Source organism: Furipterus horrens, unplaced genomic scaffold (assembly GCF_987537825.1).
Source record: "Furipterus horrens unplaced genomic scaffold, mFurHor1.1.pri manual_scaffold_11, whole genome shotgun sequence".
Lineage (NCBI taxonomy): Eukaryota > Metazoa > Chordata > Mammalia > Chiroptera > Furipteridae > Furipterus > Furipterus horrens.
In genome coordinates, this window is record NW_028327181.1 from 60,536,609 (window position 1) to 60,559,261 (window position 22,653).

At 38.8% G+C, this 22,653-nt stretch overlaps 1 protein-coding gene across 1 annotated transcript in view; it reads left to right on the forward strand.

The window, feature by feature from the left end:
* BLMH (bleomycin hydrolase) overlaps positions 1–22,653 on the forward strand; it is a 44,884-nt gene that overhangs the window by 15,662 nt on the left and 6,569 nt on the right. Inside the window, exons 7-11 of the mRNA XM_090291994.1 lie at positions 6,374–6,529; positions 7,425–7,583; positions 7,699–7,766; positions 9,234–9,351; positions 12,684–12,753. Coding sequence (XP_090148120.1) covers positions 6,374–6,529; positions 7,425–7,583; positions 7,699–7,766; positions 9,234–9,351; positions 12,684–12,753 — 571 coding nt within the window. The remainder of the gene's footprint in view (positions 1–6,373; positions 6,530–7,424; positions 7,584–7,698; positions 7,767–9,233; positions 9,352–12,683; positions 12,754–22,653) is intronic.

The window sequence follows — 22,653 nt, forward strand, 5'->3', positions numbered from 1 at the left end:
GATACGTACAGGTCTGGACACAGCATATCAGACAGAGGGGACAGTAAGTGCAAAAAAAGCCCTAAGATGAGAGACAACTTGGTATTTTTGAGGAGTAGTGTGACTTGAGCCTGGAAAGAAGGTGGGAATGGCTGAAATAGATCTTGTAGAGGAAATGAGAACCAGCTTATACAGGGCCTGTAGGCCATGAGAAGCAGTTTGTGTTTTATATTAAGTGGAGTAATCATTGGAAGGGGGTTTAAGCTGAAGAGTCATGTGGCTTAATTTTTGTTTTTAAAAAATTCTCTCTGAATGCTTTGAGAATGGAGTGTAAAACTGGAGAGGAAGTGGGGAGGCCAATTAGAAGGCTATTATGGTTGTATAGATGAGTCTAGTGGTTTGGACCAGGTTTGTGTATAGTACAAGGGAAAAGAAAGAATTGGTGATGGCATGGTACCTTGAAGTGGGGGGCTTGCAGACATTAGAGAAGGCCTTTTGGCGGTTGGGGCAGTGTGAGGGAAATAGGATGTGGAAAGGGATATGTGAATGAGAGAAATAATAATTGAAGAAGGAAAGTGTTGGAGGAGGGAAAGAATAGATGTGGTCTAAAGTAGGGCTTTCAAGCTTTAATGTGTGTATGAATCCCCTGGAGAGCTTGCTAAAATGCAGATTCAGTAGTTCTGGGGTGTGCCTAGAGAATCTGCATTTCTAACTATTTCTTTGATTCAAACACCGCTCTGGAAGTAACCTCAACATCATCATTTGACTGTTTTCATCTCTATGATGCTCCCTACATAAACTTATTTTCTTTCAGATGACAAAGGGCACATTTTTTTAATGTACCTTTTTATGTGTTTTCCTTGTCTGAAAATATAATGCCTTCAGAAAATATCTTCCTGCTTGCTTTTGCAGGCACAGCGTGTTTTTGTTTTTGTTTTAACAGATCCTTGCCTTTTTTTCATTCCCCACCAGAAAGCAGAGTTTTCTTCCCTTCTTTCCCCTTTCTCTGCATGTCTGCAGTCACCAAGGTCCCTACGCCTTCCCTCTTGTAACTAGCTCATTTACCATCAGCACTCAGCTATCTTCAAAATTCACCTAGTTTCTGTGACCACTTTTGTGTACTTGTGGCCATTCTGCTCTGTGATCGAATAGATGATTTTACCTTTGAGCCTAGTTTCTCTATCAGTAAAACTAAAAAGTTGGGGTAGATAGTTTCTTAAGGACATTGTAGCTTCGCATTTTCATAATAGAAGTAACTAATATATCTCCTGTGTTTTAGACTTTAGTGTACACTCAGTAACCCAGTATTGAGTCTGCCTGTAGCTGGCTTTAAACGCTCACCCTCCTAAGTATTTATGACCGCTTGGCAACCATTTCATCCTGCCTTTCTCCTCTCACTTGATGTCTGTCTGCTAGTTAGCCATGGGTGTAGAAATTGACTCCGTCACACAGGATTTGTCTTTAAATCGGGAGCTACAGATTCTTTCCCCAGGTTCCATGTCTCAGGCTTTCTGTGTCCTTTTCCTTTTTTTCATTCCCTTTCCGGATTCTGTTACTCACCAATATTCAGTTGTGCTCACTGTCTGGTATCTTTTTGTTCTGAATGCCAAGGGCATCCTTATGAGAAGCAGGTGACACTCCCAAGTTGCCCACCAGAGAGCAGGCTTGGATATCCAAAGCTCACTGCCAGTTTTGTGCTGTTGGGAACAGGGAATGTTATTTCAGAACAGCAGAGTTTCTGATCAAGAAAATATAGTATCAGGGACCCTGGAGATAATACTTTGGAGAATTTCTTTTAATTAGAGCTTGTTTAACTATATTAATTGGCTTGGAGCCAAATATCCTTCTAAAGTGTTACAGCCTGATTTGAATGTGAATGGTTTTGGATATAAAATAATGCAACATGTCTTAAATCACAGTTTTACTAAAATCCAAGAGAAAGAGATGTGACCCTAATCCTCATTTATTCCTTCTATGTACTCCTGTCACATTATAAAACATGCGGTATTTATCCTGCAAAAGGGTTCACAGTAGAATTCCTTTAGATGGCAATAAATGCAGATTTCCTCTCCTGCATTCCAGGGGAGAAAGAGGCAATGATTTAACACTTTTACTTTAGGTAAGGAGTCAAGTGCACACTAAGGCACTATGTAAATTGTAGTGTAAAGCATTCATATTTATATTTAGAATGTGTTTAAAAGTAAATGGAAATTAACTTTGGTGTCTTTATCTTCACTGGGCCTGGGCCTAACCTCTTTTTTTTTTGGTAAGGGCCTGGCTGAGCTGGAAAAACCACCATTAGATGACTGAGAATTGGTCAAAATCCCAGATATATGTTCATACACATGTGACAGCAATTACTAGTTGAAAATACATATCGTTTAAATCCATAATACTTTCCTCATCTCACCCTGGCCAGGTGGCTCTCTTGGTTGGAGCATTGTCCCATACACCAGAAAGCTTGTGGGTTTAATCCCCTGGTCAGGGCACATACCTAGGTTGAAGGTTCAATCCCTGGTCAGGGCATGTGTGGGAGATAGCCGATTGCTGTTTCTCTCTCCCTTACTCTCTCTCTTAAAAAAAAGTAATAAACATATCCTCAGGTGAGGATTACAAAAAGAAATATAAACTTTCCTTCTCATTGTCATTGTCTTGACCATAGTTGCCAGTGGCAGTGTCCTTATGGTAAAGTTGTCATTTGTGGCCTTGGTGCTGTACAAGTATGAATTCCAGAGCTCGTTAATCCATGGCTAGAGTAGCTCATTACACTTGCTAATGTGATACCCTGCTGCCTCTTTTTTGTGCTAGACACCATCCTAAGAAGGACATAACATCAAAAGAGAGATGGTTTAAGGTGGTTCAGGCTCATAAAACACACAGTAAATCCTAGAAAAGGAAGATTCTGTCTTAGAAATCAGAACATAACAAGGAAAGGAAGCATAACTTCTGTAAATTAATCTGCCTTTGTTAAAAGACAGTAGAATCAGGTTCTGTCTTCCATAATAACACACTAATGGTGAGTCTCTTTATCCTTAATTACAGTTGTAATGTCATAGGCAGGCCTTCCCTTTTGCCTGCTCTTAGAGGATACCTTTGTACTTCGGTTCACGTCATCCTCTGATGTCTATCATCTTGCCCTGGTTGAGATCATAGGGATAGAAATAGCCCACATAATTAGGAGGGCATTATTTAAATGATCAGATAGTTCCACTGCTCCAAGAATGACTACAACATGCATAGGATTGGTTACCCTAATCCTACCTGTATCTGGTACACCTTTTCTTGAAATTTAGAAACAGTTCGGCAGTCACTTCATCCAATACAGAATTTGCCATTGTATGAGATTCTCATCTATGAAATGAGAAGACAACAGTGTATTTTTAGAGCCATTGTTCTTCCCTTAACTAGAGGAAAAAGGAGGTAAGTGGCCATAATTATAAATGGAATTGATAAGTGATGATTTGCTGTAATTGGCTTATGGCAGGTGTGACTCCATGGTCTATCAGTCAGAAATGGACTGGAGCCCTGACTGATGTGGCTTGGTTGGACCTCATCCCGCAAAGCAAAAGGTCGCTGGCTTGATTCCTGGCCAGGGCACGTGCCTGGGTTGTGGGTTCAGTCTCCAGTTGGGGCATGTATGGGAGGCAACTGATCGGTGTTTCTCTCTCACATCGAATTTTCTCTCCCTTTCTTTCTCCCACCTTCCCCTCTCTCTAAAAATAAATAAATAATTTTTTTAAGTAAAAGAAAGAAATAGACTGGAGCTGACATGTTTGACTTAACTACCAAGTTCTGGATGGTGGAATCTAGGGAAACATTGCGTATATATATATGTGTAAGGCCTCACCATCAGAATGTTTTTAAAGGGAGCAGAAACCCAATCTGAACTCCTAAATTCAAATTTCACACCAGTCACTGGAGAAGAACTTTTGACTTAATGTGGTTCTTCTAGGGTTCATTAGGATATGTCTAAGATGTAGATCCTGTTCCTAGTTGATTAAGCCCAGCAAGGGGGACATTAGAGAAACATTAATGGCACTGTGGAATTAAATACTAAATGTTTATACCGGAAGTATTCAGAAAGGGGAGCAGTTAGTGTGAGCCTGAATATTTAGTGAAAACTTTCTGGAGGAGGGGCATCTTGCACTGAGCTTTAAAGCATGGGAGGAGGATTGGGATCTGAGGAACAGAGTTATAAAGGTGACAGTGAGCTAAGTGCATTGAGCAGGCACAGTAAGGAGAGACACAGACAAACCTGACTGGAGTTCAGAGTCTTCCATGGAAAATAAGGTTGGGCGACATTACTAAGAGCCTTTAAAATCCGACCATGCTTCTCAGGGAAATGCAAATTAAAACTACACTGAACCATCACATACCCACCCAAAAGGTAAAATTACAAAGCCAGGTATTGGCAAGAATGCAGAACAACTGGGACTCTCTTTGCTGGTGAGAATGTAAATTCCTTCAACCCCCTTGAAAACTCTTTGGATAGAAATATAAGCAGCATTATTCATAAGAACTCCACACTGAAAGCAGTTCACATGTCCATCAATAAGAGAGTAGAAAAATTGTAATCTATATATACAATGGAATAATACATAGCAGTAAAGAACAAATTACTGATATAGCACCATGAGTGAATCTCACAGCATTATGTCAACAGAGGAAGCTAGGTACAAGAGTATGCTGTGTGATTCCATTTACATAAAGGTGAAGAACAGGCAAAATTAATTGATGGTTATAAAAGTCAGAATAGTGCTTACCTAGAGGGAAGTTTGTGCTATTAACTGCAAAGGGGCCGGGGAACCTCTAGAGGCCTGTAGCTATTCTAGATGTTGATCTGAATGGTAGTAACATGAGTGTATATGTTTGTAAAAAATTGAATTGAGCTATATACTGAAGGTTATGTACTTCACAAATGTACTGAATGTAAGTTATGCCTATGTAAAAAAGTAAAAAGAAAAGAAAGGTTAAAAAAGTAAATCAGGTCATGGTGTTTGGATTTGTTGTGGAAAGTAACAGGAAAGCATTAATGACTCTGCAACAGGAAAGCAACTTGAAGAAAGTGGTGCTTCTAAAATTATTCATCCTGCCCTGGCTGGTGTGGTTCAGTGGATTGAGTGCCGTTCGATTCCCAGTCAGGGCACATGCCTGGGTTGCAGGCCAGGTCCCCAGCTGGGGACATGTGAGAGGCAACCAATCACTGTTTCTCTCTCACATTGATGTTTCTGTCCCTCTCTTTCTCCCTTCCTTCCCCTCTCTCTAAAATAAATAAATAAATAGAATAGAATTTAAAAATAAAATATAATAATTCATCCTGTAGTGAGGTGGAGAATGGAACAGTGTTCAGATCAGCTATTAAATTTAGGTCAAATATAGTGCCAGATGCTGTAAGAGACACAAAATACACAAAATACTTAATTTCTCTTGAGTCTTGATTTCCTTTGAAAAAAGAAAAAAGAAGGGGAAATTATACCTTAAAAGAGTATTAGGAGAATTAAATAAACCTAGCCAGATTTATAATATCTAGCACAAAATAGACACATGTAATAAGTACAAAATTCATTTCTCTTGATTGTAATGGAGTAAACAAATGTGTGCTACAAATAATGCAGGGGTGGGTGATGTGATTGGATCACAAGGTGACAGGTGGAGAAAGAAGGGGCAGATCATAGTGTTATATATTTTTAAAGATACAGCATATCTGATGTAGAGGAGGAAGTACTTTCTGTGCTCTGACCTCATACAAGGTATGTCTCTGCATTTCTATTTTTGTCTTTTTATAAGATGAAAATAATATAAAAGGGTGTCCTTAGATTATTATGATGCTAACTGGAAGGTGTTGTGACATTGTTAGAAAATATGTTATGATCTCACAACCTGAAAAATGGTGCCTTACTACTTACTAAAAGTTATTCTTGTCCTAATAATACTTTCAACAGACACTATCTGTTAACTGAAAAGTTAATGGCATTTTTCTGAGTGGTGACTCTGTCACAATCAGAGCAAAACCTAAATGAATAAAGGAAAGGAAATCCATTTATAATATATATGTCATATATTGATATTTGAAATCTAATCAGCATAGTAGCAACCTAGGTCTTGTTGTGTATCAGTGGTAAGCAGCTTTTTGGCTAAAGAAGTTTAATTTGCAGGGCAAATACTAAACACTAAATATTAATGTTTCAGAATTGTATTGTTCAGAGTGTTTGTTTAAGAATTCAGAAGTTGACTGGACTTTAACCTTCCAATTTTGGAACAATGTTCGATTGCCTGTGAAATTTCTGACTTGAATTTAGTCACTGATTTCTTATGTTTCCCAAGTTTGTGGAAAATGAAAAGGTAAATAACACTTTCCCCTAGCCGTCACTAGTCTGTCCTCTTTTTCTTGCAGATAGTCCGAGTGGTATGCATCTGTTTGGGTAATCCACCAGACACATTCACCTGGGAGTATCGAGACAAAGATAAAAATTATCACAAGATTGGCCCCATAACACCCTTGGAGTTTTACAAGGAACATGTCAAGCCTCTCTTCAATATGGAAGATAAGGTTGGAGACTGGCACTGGCAGCCACTGGCTGTTTACTTTCAAATGCCTATTGACTATAAAGAAGGGTGTAAGATTCCTGGGTTAACATGCATGATCATCAAACTAGAATCTAAACACACTTTCCCTCCCCATCTTCCTCTGAGGTGTTTTATGGACCTAACAATAGAGTTGATATCAGATTCCCCAGTGCCCCTCTTTAGAGACTTTTCAAACTGTAGACTAGCAATCCTTTCAAGTCTCACATGCTACTCTGATTTTGGGCCAGAATCATTCCCATGTGCAAAGACAATAAAAATGTATTGGGTGTTTCTTACTGTGGTTTCAGAGTACCTCTGAAAGGGGCACTCCACCCCCTGCCCCAACCCCAAGGACTCTCATGGAAAGGAGCAGTGTCCCATCCTAGTCTTTCCTGCTCTCTTCCAATATTCTCCACTGCCTAGCCAGATGATCAGAGAATCCCTTCCTTTATTTTCATTTTGACCCTTTTATCAGCAAATGGCTTTGCTTTATGCTTGGAATCCCAACTCAGTTGAGGCATTGCTGGGTGTTGAGCCCATCTTATAACTTGAGAGCAGGAATCTTGTAGCGATGGGATCTGCATCTTGCCTGACTCAGTGATGCAATTCTTCAGAATTAATTTTGGGGTCATTCTTGCCAGTAGGAAAGATGCAGCTCCCAAATGTGTCCCTTGCACTAATCAGAAGGTACAAGGACCTCTGCCATTGACTTTGCCACCTTCTGTTTCTTTGTTATTTAGCAATGTGTTTGTAATGCTTATTCTTTTAGGCAGAGGTGATGAGCTTTGATGCAGACATAGGTACCTATAGGAGAGGTGTGTGTCTTGCTTGGCATTCCTGGTTTAATAATCTAACCAACATGTTCTTGATCTCAATAGATTTGTTTAGTGAATGACCCGCGGCCCCAGCACAAGTACCACAAACTTTACACAGTGGAGTACTTGGGCAATATGGTTGGAGGGAGAAAAACTATATATAACAACCAGCCCATTGACTTCTTGAAAAAGATGGTTGCTGCCTCCATCAAAGATGGAGAGGTTGGTATTGTTCCTGTGCCTTCCGCAGTGGGGTTAAAACCTCTTCTTCCCATTCTTTGGTGTAATAGGAAAATAGAATTTATGTTGAATTTCTTCCTCTTTTCTCTATTTCTAGGCTGTGTGGTTTGGCTGTGATATTGGAAAATACTTCAATAGCAAGATGGGCCTCAGTGACATGAATATGTGAGTGCAAGAAATTTAAAATAGCCCTGGCTGGTGTGGCTCAGTGGATTGAGCACTGGCCTGTGAACCAAAAGGTCGCCAGTTTGATTCCCAGTCAGAGCACATGCCTGGGCTGTGGGCCAGGTCCCCAGTTGGGGGCATGTGAGAGGCAACAACACTCTGATGTTTCTCTCCTCTTTTCTCCTTCCCTTCCCCTCTCTCACTAAATAAATTTAAAAAAAATTTTTTTTAAAGAAATTTAAAATAGAAAGTCATTTGTGGGTTGTTGTTGTTGGAGTGCGCTCTTGATACGAAATGACTCAGCTGAGGTTCACCCAAAGAGTAAGGTTGGCTGAAGGTGGGTCTCTTTCTTTCCATCTTGTAGAGTTTAGGACTCTAAATAAATAAACTGCACATACTGTATGCTCTCACCTGGGAAGTCAAGATCATATTTTATGTCTGCATCGAAATTGTTGGATGTTCATAAAAAGCCATCCTATATGAGAAAGGCACTTTTAAAAAAATAATTGATTACTGTGTAAATCTGCTCAGAGATTTGGGAATGTAATGAAATGTCTTCCAGACCTTGTTTCGCTATTTGATCCTTCTGAACTGCTTCTCTTACTTTGATGACTTACATGTATTTTTTTAATCTATTGATTTTAGAGAGAAGAACAGGGAGAGCGAGAGAGAAACATTGATTTGTTGTTCCACTTATTTGCACATTTATTGGTTGATTCTTGTATGTGCCATGACTGGGGATCGAACTCCCAACCTAGGCATATTGGGATGATCCTCTATCCAACTGAGCAACCCAGCCAGGGTGATGACTTATATATTTTGTCTTTTTGACAACTAGAACTAATTTACATACACACTTTAAAACCTTCCTCCTGGTTGTTGATGACAGTGAAGGTTCATTTGTGAATAAAATTATACAAGACTTCTTGACTGTTAAAGTATACCACTTCAGAGTTACTTATAAGTGATTGTTACTTATAGAAAGTTGAGTGAATAACTTGACAGTTAACAAGAGAAAAGAAATCTGCTAAAAGAGAATTCATGTTTTTTTAACTTTGAAAATATTTTCCAATTTTTTTTGATAGTATTTATTTAAATTGCACAGTCCACAATGGTCTAAATGAATTCAGAAACTGGGTACTTCTGCCAGCTTAAGAGATCACTTTTGATAGCAGTCAAAAGCTTTCTTTAAAGTTTCTTGCCAGAATGACAATCCAAGCTCATCTTTTCAACTTTTTGATATTGGGAGTTCATGGTTAGTCACTTCATATTTTCTTGAGTACTCTTGTGTCACAGAGAATAGATGCCAGTGAGAGACTGAATTCTGCATGTACCCTGTTCTCTGAAGAGGTACAGCCCATATTTATTTGCGCTATTGGGCCTCTTTGGTTTCTTCTAGTTTATTTTACAATCAGAAGCTTTCTTTCCCCCTTGATTGTGCTTTTTTTTTTTTTTTTTTTTTTACAGCTATGATCATGAGTTAGTGTTTGGCGTCTCCATGAAGAACATGAATAAAGCTGAGAGGTTGACTTATGGTGAGTCACTTATGACCCACGCCATGGCCTTCACTGCAGTCTCAGAAAAGGTACGACCCTTTCCGCATGCCCACCGCAACATTTACACAGATGGACCTCCGTCCTCCTGTGGACTGTTTGTCCATCAGCGCTTCATTCAGAGGGTATATGAGTTTTGTTAACAGCTTCCAAGCAAGACATTGTAGCTGCGTCACTTGAGGTTTGGCTGCATACCCAGAGGAAGTGAAAATAGGAACTTTCCATGAGTAGTAGCATTTGGGTCAGCAGGGAGTAAGGAAGTAACTGCTTTTCTGTAACTTTGGAAGTTCTTGGTGTAAAATGAGGTCATCAAAAGAACCTGGAAGAAGATAACTTCTGTTGAATAAGGAATTGAAGTTTGCCCTCAGAGTGTTCATATCTTGATAACTTGTGTTCAGACTTACCTTCTTTCCATCCATCATTCAGATTCTTCTGCAGTAAAATGTCTTAATAGTAATTTGTGGATGCCATGTACATCCATTATTGGACTTATGCAGAGCTTCAGGAAATTGGATGTGAAGTATTTTGAATTTCATATGAAATACTCTGAATAGTAATATAACTATTTCTAGGACATGCTGTTGGAAACAACAGTTGAAGCTTTATCTTTCACAAATAAGCCTTCCCAATTCTAGGCTGCAGAATGGATTTCTACACCAGTGCTCAGGGATCATCAGGAAGAAAAGACTTTAAAATGCTTAAATTTTTTAATTTATTTTTTATTTTTCAATTACAGTTATCCCATTTTCCCCCATTTCTCTCCCCCACCCAGCCCACCCCCTCTCCCACAATCATATCCCTCCCCTTTGTTCATGTCCATGAGTCATTTATACAGGTTCTTTGACTAAACCCTTCCCTTACTTATCCCCCTTCTCTCCCTCTCCCCTCCCCCCTATTGACTGCTGTTCTGCTCTTTGTTCTATTTAGTTCTTTTGTTTGTGTTGTTCTTTAGTTTCCTGTATTAGGTGATATCATATGGTATTTTTCTTTCTTCGCCTGGCTTATTTCACTAAGCATAATTCTCTCTATTTCCATCCATGTTGTTGCAAATGGCAGGAGTTCCTTCTTTCTTTCTGCTGCATAGTATTCCATTGTGTAAATGTACCACAGTTTTTTGATCCACTCATTTACAGATGGGCACTTAGGTTGTTTCCAGGACTTAGCTACTGTAAACAGTGCTGCAATGAACATAGGGGTGCATAAGTTCTTTTGAGTTGGTGTTTCAAGATTCTTCGGGTATAATCCTAGTAGTGGAATCGCTGGTTCAAAAGGCAGTTCCATTTTTAATATTTTGAGGTAATTCCATACTGTTTTCCATAGTGGCTGCACCAGTCTGCATTCCCACCAACAGTGCAGTAGGGTTCCCGTTTCTCCACATCCTCGCCAGCACTTGTTGTTTATTTTTTTTACTACCACAACTAAAAATGTTCTTTTTCTAACCTGTCTAATTTAGGGAAAGAAAGTCACAGAATAACTAACTTGACATTAGAAGAAGCTTTTCATAACATACCATAAATAATAAAATATTAAAGTAAATCAAATAGAATAAAATGCTACTAAAATACTACATTGTTCATATTTATATGTTTGGACCTACTAAATTCAGTGGATTTATCACTAAAGTTTCTTAATTAAGGTTAAACTTTTATATTTTTAGAGAACTATTAAGAAACAAACTAAAAATCTTGTAATTTCTAAGAGAGGTTTGGCTTTTTATAATTTTTGATCTCTTATAGAGTATTCATATTTTGTAGAATTAATAATCATACATAGTTATTAAGAAATAAAAATCATACATACCATGTCGTATTCTCTGAAACTTTCATTCTTTGATCATTTTTTTCCTCAGGGAAATGGAGCTACCTTACATGCTAATAGTATAAAGCAGAACTTATATTATCACAACTGGAATTTTATAGTGAGATTTCTCTCTTCCCTCTAGTTTGAGTTTTTGACCACTGAAACTAGTTTGCACTGCATTTGAATGATAATGCAGAGATAAATGCCAGTAGCTATATTCTGAGATATTCTTTCTTATTGCTGCTTCCTTAGAACCCCTGTAAGGGAGGTCCAGGTATCATTCGATATTTGTAGATGACAGAGAACATCTTGATCTAGGTCATGCAGGAATTCATTGGCAAAGAAAAGAAGAGGAAGCATTTTCAGACTTATTATAATAAATGACCTTAGGTAATATAGATTCTGACAGTGGTATTTAACAGGAAAGTAAAAATGGACTATAATGAGGGGAGCAGAAAACCAAAACAGACATTTAATAGGCTGGTCTTAGAATGTATCGTTTAATGATGTAGTTTCGAAGGTATCTGGGGCTACGATTAAGGAGTTGGTACAGATAAGGGTGTTTATAATTTGTAGGTTTGGTTGTTGGCTGTTTCTGAGACTGAAAATTACTGAGCGCCAAGAAAAATGCCAAGAATAGAGTCAAATCCACATAGAAGAGACCCATGCAGTTATATGCAAGTGGAAGCTGACAGATGGTATCATTAGGAGATAATACAGGAGCCAGCTCTCTAGTCCTGCTACAAAGATTTAAGTTGTTTTGACATCAGTAAGTGCCCTGGCTAAACATGAAAGAGAAAAGTCTTTCCCCAAATGAAGCCTTTGTTTTGTCCCTCTCTGTGTCACTTCAGTAAAGACTATGAATGAAGGTTTTCATGATGCATATCATTGTTCCTTTAAGAAGATGAAACTTAAGCTTATTATATTAAGGAAGATAGAAGGGGGAAAACAGTAGTACTGCCTGGGTTTTGTTTTATGAAAATAGTCTTTTTACTTTTGCTTTGCCTTTCAGTCTCTACTGGATTAAATTCAATATTAGTATAACTGAATCAGCAAAAGCACACACTTGGGTATCCCCTAAGTAGGAAATTAGGCAGTATGATGAGAATGTGTTTTCTTTCTTAAACTCTGACCAAATCTTAGAATCATTTCTAAAATAAATACATTGGGATGCCTTTGCAAAGAATGCTGATCAATTAAAAGCAAGAGTCTTGGCTTCAGATGGTGTTCACTGCTTTTAGTAATATAATATTTTGTTTTTCTTAGCCAAGTAGCATTTTAATATTCTTATTTTCTGTATAGAATAGATTGTAAAGTAAAGAATAGTACAATTGCTTTGTTAGGCTCATTGCATTTTTGCCCTAAGAGCTTCAAACACTTGTATTGGAGTCTCCCTTTATCTGTGGTCAAAGAAACATGGCCCTGATTGTACATGTAGGCATATATCATGGCTGTATCTAGAAGGCTTTTTCTCTGAGTGGCTGAAGAAAAGCTAAAATTAACGTGACGCGTCAGCAGGAGGGATGTAATTTCACACTATCCTCTCTTATCTACTCTTTTGCAGGATGATCAGGAGGGCGCATTCGTGAAATGGAGAGTGGAGAATTCATGGGGTGAAGACCATGGTGCCAAAGGTGAGCTTAAGCTGGTGATACCAACTCAGGGTGCCTGGAGTCTGCTCTACTCTCTGTCTCAAGAGTCATGGGTAGAAAGCTGCCCTAGTGTGGAACATTTTTCACTAATTGGTCCCATTGGATAAACTATTCTAGAGAAAAATCTGAGGATCTAGTTTGCTCCCAGGATCCCTGTGACCAAAATAGCATGCCTGAATCCCCCAAGCTGACGCTGACACCAGTATGTGCTGGCATTTGTTCCAAACCATGCTGATCATACTAGACCTTTTTGTACCAGAACATCTTGGCCAGAGAGACGATTGAGTGCCCTTTGCCAGGACTCTTGCTATATAGCGTTTGGTGCATATTCATTTCCCACCACTGACTGGGAAAATGACATTGGCAAGAAACCTGGTATTTATTGGAGACTCTAGGAGTTGTGAAGTCTATAGAATAAAAGAATGCTTTTGTTATTGTTTAGAACTGTGTTATTCTGACAAATCAAAACCCAGGCAGAAGTCATAAGTAAATTATAACAATTAGACTAAAAAAAACCCACAGGTAATAAATGACTTGTGGAAAAATAAAATATGTAGCTAAACAAAAAGAAGAAAATAAAAATCTCTAATAATCTGACCACCCATAAATCACCATTAACAGTTTAAGGTATTTTTTTCTTGCAAATTTTTGAGAAAATATTTTTATTTTTATTTTTTTTACTTTTTAAAGTATATTGATTATTTTGTTACAGTAATCCCAGTTTTTTTCCCTTTGCTCCCCTCTGCCCAGTACACCCCTTCCCTCCAGCAATCCCACCCCCCTTAATTCATATCTATGGGCTGTACATATAAGTTCTTTGGCTTCACCCTTTCCTATTATTAGTCTTAACTTCCCCCTGTCTATTTTGTACCAAACAAAATGCTTCTTAATCCCTGCACCATTTCCCCATTTCTCTTCTATCCCCCTCCCAGCTGATAAACCTCCAGTGATCCCCATACTTATGATGCTGTTCCTATTCTGGTTTGCTTAGTTGGATTTTGTTTTTATTTTTTAGATTTAGTTGTTGATAGTTGTGAGTTTATTCTCATTTTAATGTTCATAATGTTGATCTTTTTCTTAAATAAGTCCCTTTGACATTTCATATAATAATAGCTTAGTGATGATGAACTCCTTTAACTTTATCTTGTCTGGGGAGCACTTTATCTGCCCTTCCATTCTTAATAATAGCTTTGCTGGAAAGAGTAATCTTGGTGTAGGTCCTTGCTTTTGATCACCTTGAATACTTCTTGCCAGTCCCTTCTTGCCTGCAAAGTTCCTTTTGAGGAATCAGCTGATAGTCTTACAGGCACCCCTTTGTAGGAAACTCTCTGCTTTTCTCTTGTTGCTTTTAAGGTTATCTCTTTATCTTTAACCTTCGGCATTTAATTATGATGTGTCTTGGTGTGGTCCTTTTTGGGTCTAGCTTGTTTGGGACTGTGCTTCCTGGACTTGTATGTCTATTTTCTTCACCAAATTTGGAGAGTTTTCCTTCATTATTTTCTCACATAAGCTTTCAGTTTCTTGCTCTTCCTCTTCTCCTTCTGGCTCCCCTATGGTTTGGATGTTGGCACGTTTAAAGTTGTCCCAGAGGTTCCTATGCCTCTCCTCATTTTTTTCCATTCTTGTTTCCTCATTATGTACTGGCTGTCTGGTTTTTTCTTCCTTATGTTCTAAATCATTGATTTGAACCCTGGTTTCAGGCCCTTCACCATTGATTTTGTTTGGATTTTCCTTCGTTTCATTTAGCATAGCCTTCACTTCTTCCCTTACATGTTTGCCATACTCAAGCATATCTGTCAAGCCTGTGAGCATCTTTATCACCAGTGTTTTGAACTCTGAATCTGTTAGGTTGGCTATCTCCTCGTCACTTAGTTCTCCCACTGGAACCTTGATCCATTCCCTCTTTTGGGTCATACTTCTCTGTCTCCTCATCTTGACAGGCTCCTGTGTTTGTTTGCCTCTGTGTCTTAGGTAGAGCTGTCGCTCCTGTTACATTGTAAGGGGCGGAGCCTTAGGGATTAGTCAGTACAGGGCGACCCATTCCACCACGTTGTGGTGCTGTTTGTGGGGGAGGGGTCTGAGAGGGAACAATGCCGCCTGTCCAGCACTCGCCCCTTTACCAGGCACTTCCTTGGAATCTGCTGTGAAACTCAGCGGCTCAGTGTTTATATGTAAACAGATACAAGTGTTGGTGCATTTCTATTCATCATGTGATGGTTACATGTCCCCTTTCTCTGATTTCTGTTATTGCTCTGTGATTATGTGGTGCTTATTAAATTACTGCTACATATTACAGTGCAATGTATTTTTTAATTGATGATTTCTTATAAGATGAATTTCATTCTAAGACAAATAAATGCACACTGGTATGTAGAGAGGGATATAAACCTTAAAACAAGCAGAAAGCTTAAAAATAAACAGTTTACAATTTACTTATGTCTGTAAATTAATATTAGTTAGGAAATGGATGCAAGGGAATAGCTTATCTAGAATTGGAAGGATTTACTATTTGTAACATTTTAAAACATAAGCTATTGCTTCAGATGAACCAATCTATAGCTTGTTTCATTTTTGGTCTAATTCGGTCTTTAGTTGGGTTTGTTATCATAGAGGTTAGTGTCTAAGAAAAGGACTAACATTATGGTTTGTTTAGATGAGCCTGGATGAGTTGGCTTGCTTCTGTGACATATTTCTATCTTTAAGTCACTGAGTTTGTAGATAGCAATGCTGTCCATGTAAGAGAGGATAAACACTTATAAAGGCAGGCAAATGCTCAGTGTTTTGGGTAGTGTGAATTATTGTTTTTATCACAGCACTTTGAACTTAAATACCTGCTCTTAAAGAGACTTCTGGCCACTTTGCCTGTTTTTTGTTTCATTCAGCTATACCTCTCTACTCTGGCTCAGTACAGGTTTTGCTTTTGCTGACTTATTCATTCTGTTATTACAGTCTTCCCTCTGTAGCCACAGAGCATTGGTTCCAGGACCCCTCTGAATACCAGAACCCACAGATGTGGAAGTCCCTTATATAAAATTGTATTTGCGTATGGCCGACACACATCTTCCTGTATATTTTAAATCATTTCTGAAGATTTATATACATAATACAATATAAATACTTTATAAATAGTTGTTATACTATATTGTTTAGGGAATAAAATAAGATATAAAATCTGTACATGTTCCATACAGACACAACCATTGTATGCTTAACTATATAATACACGTCAGCAACGACGTGACTTTTCCCTCAAATATTTTTGACCTGCGGTTGGTTGACTCCATCGGTGCAGAATCTGCAGATACAGAAGGCCAGATGTTGAGAGAGCTGGAGTCTTCATCCCAATGATCTGCTTGTAATCCTTCCTAGTGAAATCTGCAGCTAGCCAGTTAAAATGAAAGTAACTTTTTTTGTTTTTCTGAATAACTGAAATGCCTGAGATTATACAGAGCTCCAGTAGAAAGCCAAAAGATAAATTGACCTGAGTGGAAGTAGGGAGTAGTCCATTCATAGCCAAAGTAAATTATTCTCATGTATTTCTTGGTAATGAAGATTTAACAGGAAGGAAGGAAAGAAAACATGATCTAATTTAATCGGCACACTTGGCCTGACCTTAAGAGAACGTATACTGTTATTTTGCTGGTGATGTGTGTTTATTCCAGCAGGGCCCTCCTTCCTGTCTGTCATCCTGGTGAGTACTGGCTGGCATGTCTTGAGGCAGAACCTTGGTGTTCTCTCTGGGCGTGACAACCTTAAACAGCATTGCTGGGATTTTGTTGCTATAGATAACATTGTTAATAGTTCGTTACTATTCTCTTTGGGGCTTCTGCCTTTTAAGATTGATGGTTTCTGAAAAAGTAGTGTTAATAATACAAACTGGAGGTAGAGAGAGCAGAGATACCTGGGCAGGGTACCCTTCCCCTCTGCCCCATCCTGGGGTTTAGTCTTCTCCCATTGGTCATGTTCTTGGCCATAATCTTATTATTTCACTAAATGGACCAAGATCCCTTCTGATCACAAAAGACATAAAAGGAAATTAATTCTTGTCTTACTGGGTCCTTTAGATTACTTCATGTTGGTGAATTCTAATTCCTTAGCTGGACTGAAAATTGAATGTATATCTAACATGTTGTAAACCCAACGTGGCTTTTTTTTCTTCTCTGCTTCTTAAACTACTTGACTATGCATTTCTAACTTGTTAATGAATCAGTCATGTAAGAAACAGATTTCACAGTTGGATGAAGGAATAGACCTTGGAACTTGTTACATTGTCTTTCATTTTGAAAACTTTATAGGCTTATTAGAGTAAATAGTTTATACAGTTTAATCTGGGAAGAACATAATCTTTAAACCAAGATGACCCTTGTCTGATACTAGAGCCTGTTTTCTTAACCACTAAAATATGTTTCCTCTCAGCTTCTCTGTTCTAGTAGCATCTAGTCCACTCATGGAAATAACAGGTAATTCATGATATTTTGTGACCAGAAACTAGTGACTGAGGGGACATAAAACTTTATAAAGAATCTGAAGACATCGTGTAAATAGATGTGTGATGTCAGGAGGAAGGGCTCTTAAAGCACCATTTGGCTGAGAATGTGAATAGGAGGGAGGGCTAGGTTCGTGTCCAAAGTTAGTGCACTGTGAGTCAAGCAAGTAAGAAGTTGTGTGTAGTCATCCCAGATTCCCCAGAATTATTTTGCAAATGCTGCTTTACGTTTTTTTTACAAATACTGCTTTATGGGTTTTTTTGTGTGTGATTTTTATTTTTTATCATGGACAATTTCAAGCATATATAAAGTAAACAGAATGGTATTAAGGATACCCCCTTCACATGGGCCCATCACACAGCTTCAGTAGTCATCAGCATTCTGCCGTGCATATAACAAAGTGTTTTTGGTAGTTAATAAATTAAATTCTTACCTGGTCTCCCTAATGAACCAATCTTATTATAGAACTTTTTAATGATTGGTTCACATAATTATGAGATGGTATTCCAGTCCTGAAGTCTGGTACAGCACAGATCTGTATGCTTGTTCAGTGTGGTTCCTTAGAATGCTAAGGAACAACTTTTAAGTGAGGGTAGGCCGAATGTTATTTTCTATTTCTTCATTGGCCACTCAAAGAAAATCTTTACTTTTTTAAAAAATTCTGTTTCTCCTGGTTTTCATTTTGAACCAAAATTAATGTTTCATTTTTCAAATTGCTTTTCTGCCTTTCAGATAAATGAGCATTTGAAATTGTTTTTAATCCACATTTTTCATCTTTTCTTTTATAAATAAACCTCCCCGGTCCTGATTTCATTTTAGTAAAATTTCCAGATTTCCTCCTAAATGGTAGTCTCTTGATGATTTCAGTTATATAGAGATTAATCTGGAAGGAAACTATATGCCTGATTCAGATTATATCTGGGCTTTTGCTTTCTGAAAACCAATAGTATGCCTTAATTGCCTCACCAGCCAAATTATCCCATGTGATTTTGGGAGATAGAATGTCCACAGCTAGGCACAAAACTCATCATATCCTTCATATAATGTTATATTGTGGAACTAGGAGAGACAGTCACTTACCATTTTCTTAATTATAAATGCTCCACGAGTAACTTAACTTCTTATGGTTTCACATTTCTCCATTGGTGACATGGGTAATTACCATCTCCTTATGAGGTCCTACAATTTGTGTGTGTGTGTGTGTGTGTGTGTGTGTGTGTGTGTATCCATCAAATGAAGTGATGTGTGAAAGCAGTTTTCAACTGTATACTACTCTATAATGAAAGAGTTTAATGAATATTTCCTATTTCTGTCAGAGGTACTCAGGACATGTTCATAGCATCTTGCTTCAGAAAAATTCAGAGCTTGCTAATACATTTGTACTTGTTTTTCCTCATGACTTCAACATAAAGTAATTCAAGATGAATATTAGTGATTATACCCGTGTTCTACGTGAAAAAACTGAATCTTATTGAGAGGTTTTGCCTTACGCAGTTGCACAGTGTCAGAAATAGAATTGGAATTTAAATTTCTTCATTTCACACAGGTAGCTTCCCTAAAAATGTATTGGGTTGGCCAAAAAATTCATTTGTTTTTTTCTGTAAGCTGGCTCTAGTAGCGCTTGGTTGTCTTTAACTTCATTTGAGAAAATCTCATTAGATTGTATCGTGACAGCTGTCATATCAGCATACATTAAAAAAAGAAAAGCTTATCAAAATTGGTGAATTTTTGTGTAACCATTTTAATATTGAAGACAGAAGAAAATAACATTTTCGGCATATTATGCTTTATTATTTCAAAAAAGGTAAAAACACAACTGAAATGCAAAAAAAAAAAAACACTTTGTACTGTATATGGAGAATGTGCTGTGACTGATGAGATGTGTCAAAAGTGGTTTGCAAAGTTTCATGCTGGAGATTTCTCACTGGAAGATGTTCCAGAGTCTGGTAGACCAGTTGAAGTTGATAGCAGTCAAATCGAAACATTAACTGAGAACAATCAATGTTGTACCACGTAGGAGATGGCCAACATACTCAAAATATCCAAATCAATAAAGTTATTGTGAAAATGAAAAATGTGTCTTTATTTTACAGAAAAAAACAATACGGACTTTTTTTGCCAACCCAATATATTACTTAAAGATAACTGATTATTTGCAGATCTGTTTGAGATTCAGTTTTGGGTTTCTAGCACAAATAATATACATTATAGACAATCTTGAGCTGAACTTGCTGAAACAAGAGGACATTATATGAGCTAAAAGCAGAGGCTTCTGATTTCCTAGAAAAGGGCAAGATAGAAATTTGTTATGTCACCTCAGGGTTTTCCTGTCTCTGCAGGCTTGAGAAGAGTGCTACCACCGTCAAATGCGGGTATCTTGAGTTCTCGCAGAGGGCCTTCTCATCCTCCATTTTTATTAACTAAAGAGCCTGCTTGACCAGGATAAAAATAGTACATTTGACTAGAGCAGGAAGCATGTGCTGTCAGATTGACTGCTACTTTCTTATCAAACTGTGTAACTAGGAGAGCGCTACTGTTTGTGAGAGGGGGACAAACTATGGGACAGAGGCCCTATGACCAGACATCAGTTTCAGGGAGAAATCCCCTCACGTTTAATATAGGTTTTGGGGTGTCTGTTTGCTTTCTCCTGTAGAGAGGATCTGTTGTTTTCACCAGATTGTCTCCCAGCTCTGTTTGCATTGGTTTGAGAAAGATGGGAGTTTTAAAACACAGAACCTAGAGCCAAACTACTGCAGTATGCATCCTGGCAATCCCACCTTTTGTCCGTGTAGCCTTGGTCATGATATTGAATCTGTCTGAGCCTTAGTTTCCCCCGCTATAAAATGGAGTAATAATTGTGCCTGCCTCAGTTGTTGTGAGAACTGTGCCAGGCATATAAGAAGTGCTCAAAACTATTAGCTGTCATTGTCACTTGTTAATGTTAACTGTAGGCAAATGAGGGCAGGAGGACAAGAACATAAGGCTCCTTAACCTTCCCTTCCAGAGGAGTCCTGTCTAACTTCCCCCTGGCTCTAGCTTTAGATCTCTTAAGAATTCAGGACCCTGGTGCGACCCTTGTGCTGCCTCACTGGTTTCCTGGAGGGATGACTTGTCATGTGAGCTTAGTTACTGCCGTGAGAAGCAGTGGAGGTGGATAAACCTAGTACGGAGGGAAAACCATGAGCAATACCATCACCTCACCTTTATTGATGGGGTGCAGGGAACCGTGCACAGACCATGGTGAAATGAATGTCTCTGGTCCCCCCAAGGAATTTATGCATATTCACCTGGGACACAGGAAGGGAATTTGAAGAGGGCTATGATATGGCACAGTGGCATTCATGGTGTGCTCCTCAGACTATAAGAAAAAGGATATACAGGCTGAGAAAAGCCAAAGAAGAGATGATTTCTCCAAGAAGGCAGATGACCGGAAGAGGAGGAACAGGGAGGCCCCCTGAGTGGGGAGATGACGGGAAGACATAAAAGCTGAGGTTCCTGGAACAGGTGAGAAGTTGGAAGCCGAGGGGACTAGATGATGACAGGGAGGACTTGGTAGATAGTACTACAGCAGAGCGGTCAAGAAGTGAGTCAAGCGGAAGGTTTTGGGGTTGGATTTTTAAGGCAGTTGTGGGAGATTTTCGGAAGGGTGGGGCTGGAAGCCCAACGGTCCTGTTATGCCATGCTAGCAATATTTTAGTACTTCATCTCTTCAAATGCTGGGGCAGTTGCGGCTATAAATCTTGCTCCATAGGTGTTAGTAATGTGTTATAAAAACAAATATGTGAAGCATGAACACAAGATAAGCACAAAATAATACAAGGGGTAAACTGCAAGGCAGATGGTGAGTGACTGGAAATGTAAAGGCTCCTTAGCCATTCGTCAGTGGCAAGTGGAGTTTTAGGAAAAATGTTAGGATTGTGGCTTTTTTTGGGAAAGGAAGTAGCAGGCCAGCCAGGGAAACGGTGTCTGAGGAGCAAGGCCAAGAAATAATGTGGCCTGCCATCCATGGAGCTCTTGAGGAATGATCAAAAAGCAGGCTTTGCTGGAAACAAATAGGAGTAGTGGTAGTTAGGGGGTCAGAAAGAAGTCATTGAATTTCTGCCAGAAAACAGCCTTGGACGACACGTAAATTTCCCCCTCCTGTTCAGTGGCAGGATCCTGACAGGACTGGGCACTCTCACGTGCCTGGATGGTGTTCACTGGTGCAGGGAAAGGGGAAATCAGACTGTCTGGAGAGCTGCCCTCCGTCGCCCAGAGGTGGACGGGCTTCTTCTGGACTCCATAGCAGAGGGCACTTCCTCAGGAAGTGTAGACTTCTGCTGACCCAAGTTTGTTGTGGTTTGATGGTTTAAAAAATACAGCCCACAAACCAAAACAGCTCTCTTTCCCTGCCACACTTTGCACTCTGCCTTTTTTCTAGTAGATTTATCAGGGAAATGGTGTCTTCTCTAATTTTATTTTTGAAGGAGGCCACAATTAATATTCCAGCTACAAGGGTGTCCCTTCTCTTATTAGCAGAAAGGTTCAGGAGCATGAATGTGTCCTTACCACACAGTTTTGTGTTTACTCTGGAAGAAAAAGAACCCTCTTCTCAGATCACTGTGCCAATATCTGTCTCATAAGTGGTGATTTTGGTTCCCTTCCTCTGGTTGTGTTTTTTGGGTTTTTTTTTTGGCAGGGGGTGGGGGGGAAGGGGTTAACATCCAACCCATGCTGTTCTCCATTCTTCTAAATACGTGCACTTAGAATACATGGCATCTCTTTGATTTAAACATACAAAAGACCTCATAAATGGGCCCAACAGAAACTGGGCACGTGACCATTGACGTGGGATGTATAAGCAGATGAAATTGGTTCTGAGCAGCTAGCTGCCTAGACTAGATTACATGCTGTTGTTATCTGTTGCCCAAGACATAACTGTCTGCCTCTTTCCCACTGAGTGCTCTATTGGATTTCAGTGTGAACTTTACTTACTAATGGCTGCGCAACTTTAAACAACTCACCAACTGCCTGCCTTGTAATGTTGTGAGGATTAAAGTCAAAACAAGGATAGCAGATGTGAGATTGTATTGTGAAGTGTCAGCTCCCCACAGAATTATACTGTGTGTGTTTGTTTTGCTTTCTAAAGTATAATTCATTTAGTAAATAATAAAATTACATTGTTCCAAAATCAAAATACAAAGAAGTATATAAAGAGGAATCTTGTTTCCATCTCTGTCACTTCCCCTCCTCTTCTTTCAGGTTACCATTCCTGTTCGTTTCTCTTACATCTTTCCAGCGTTTGTTAGTGCCCCAAAGATAGCGTACCTTTTCCCTGCTCTGCATCGTGCTCTCACGTCACTAACTGTATGTCCTGGAATTTCCTTATCAGTATGTTTCCACATCAATACAGCTT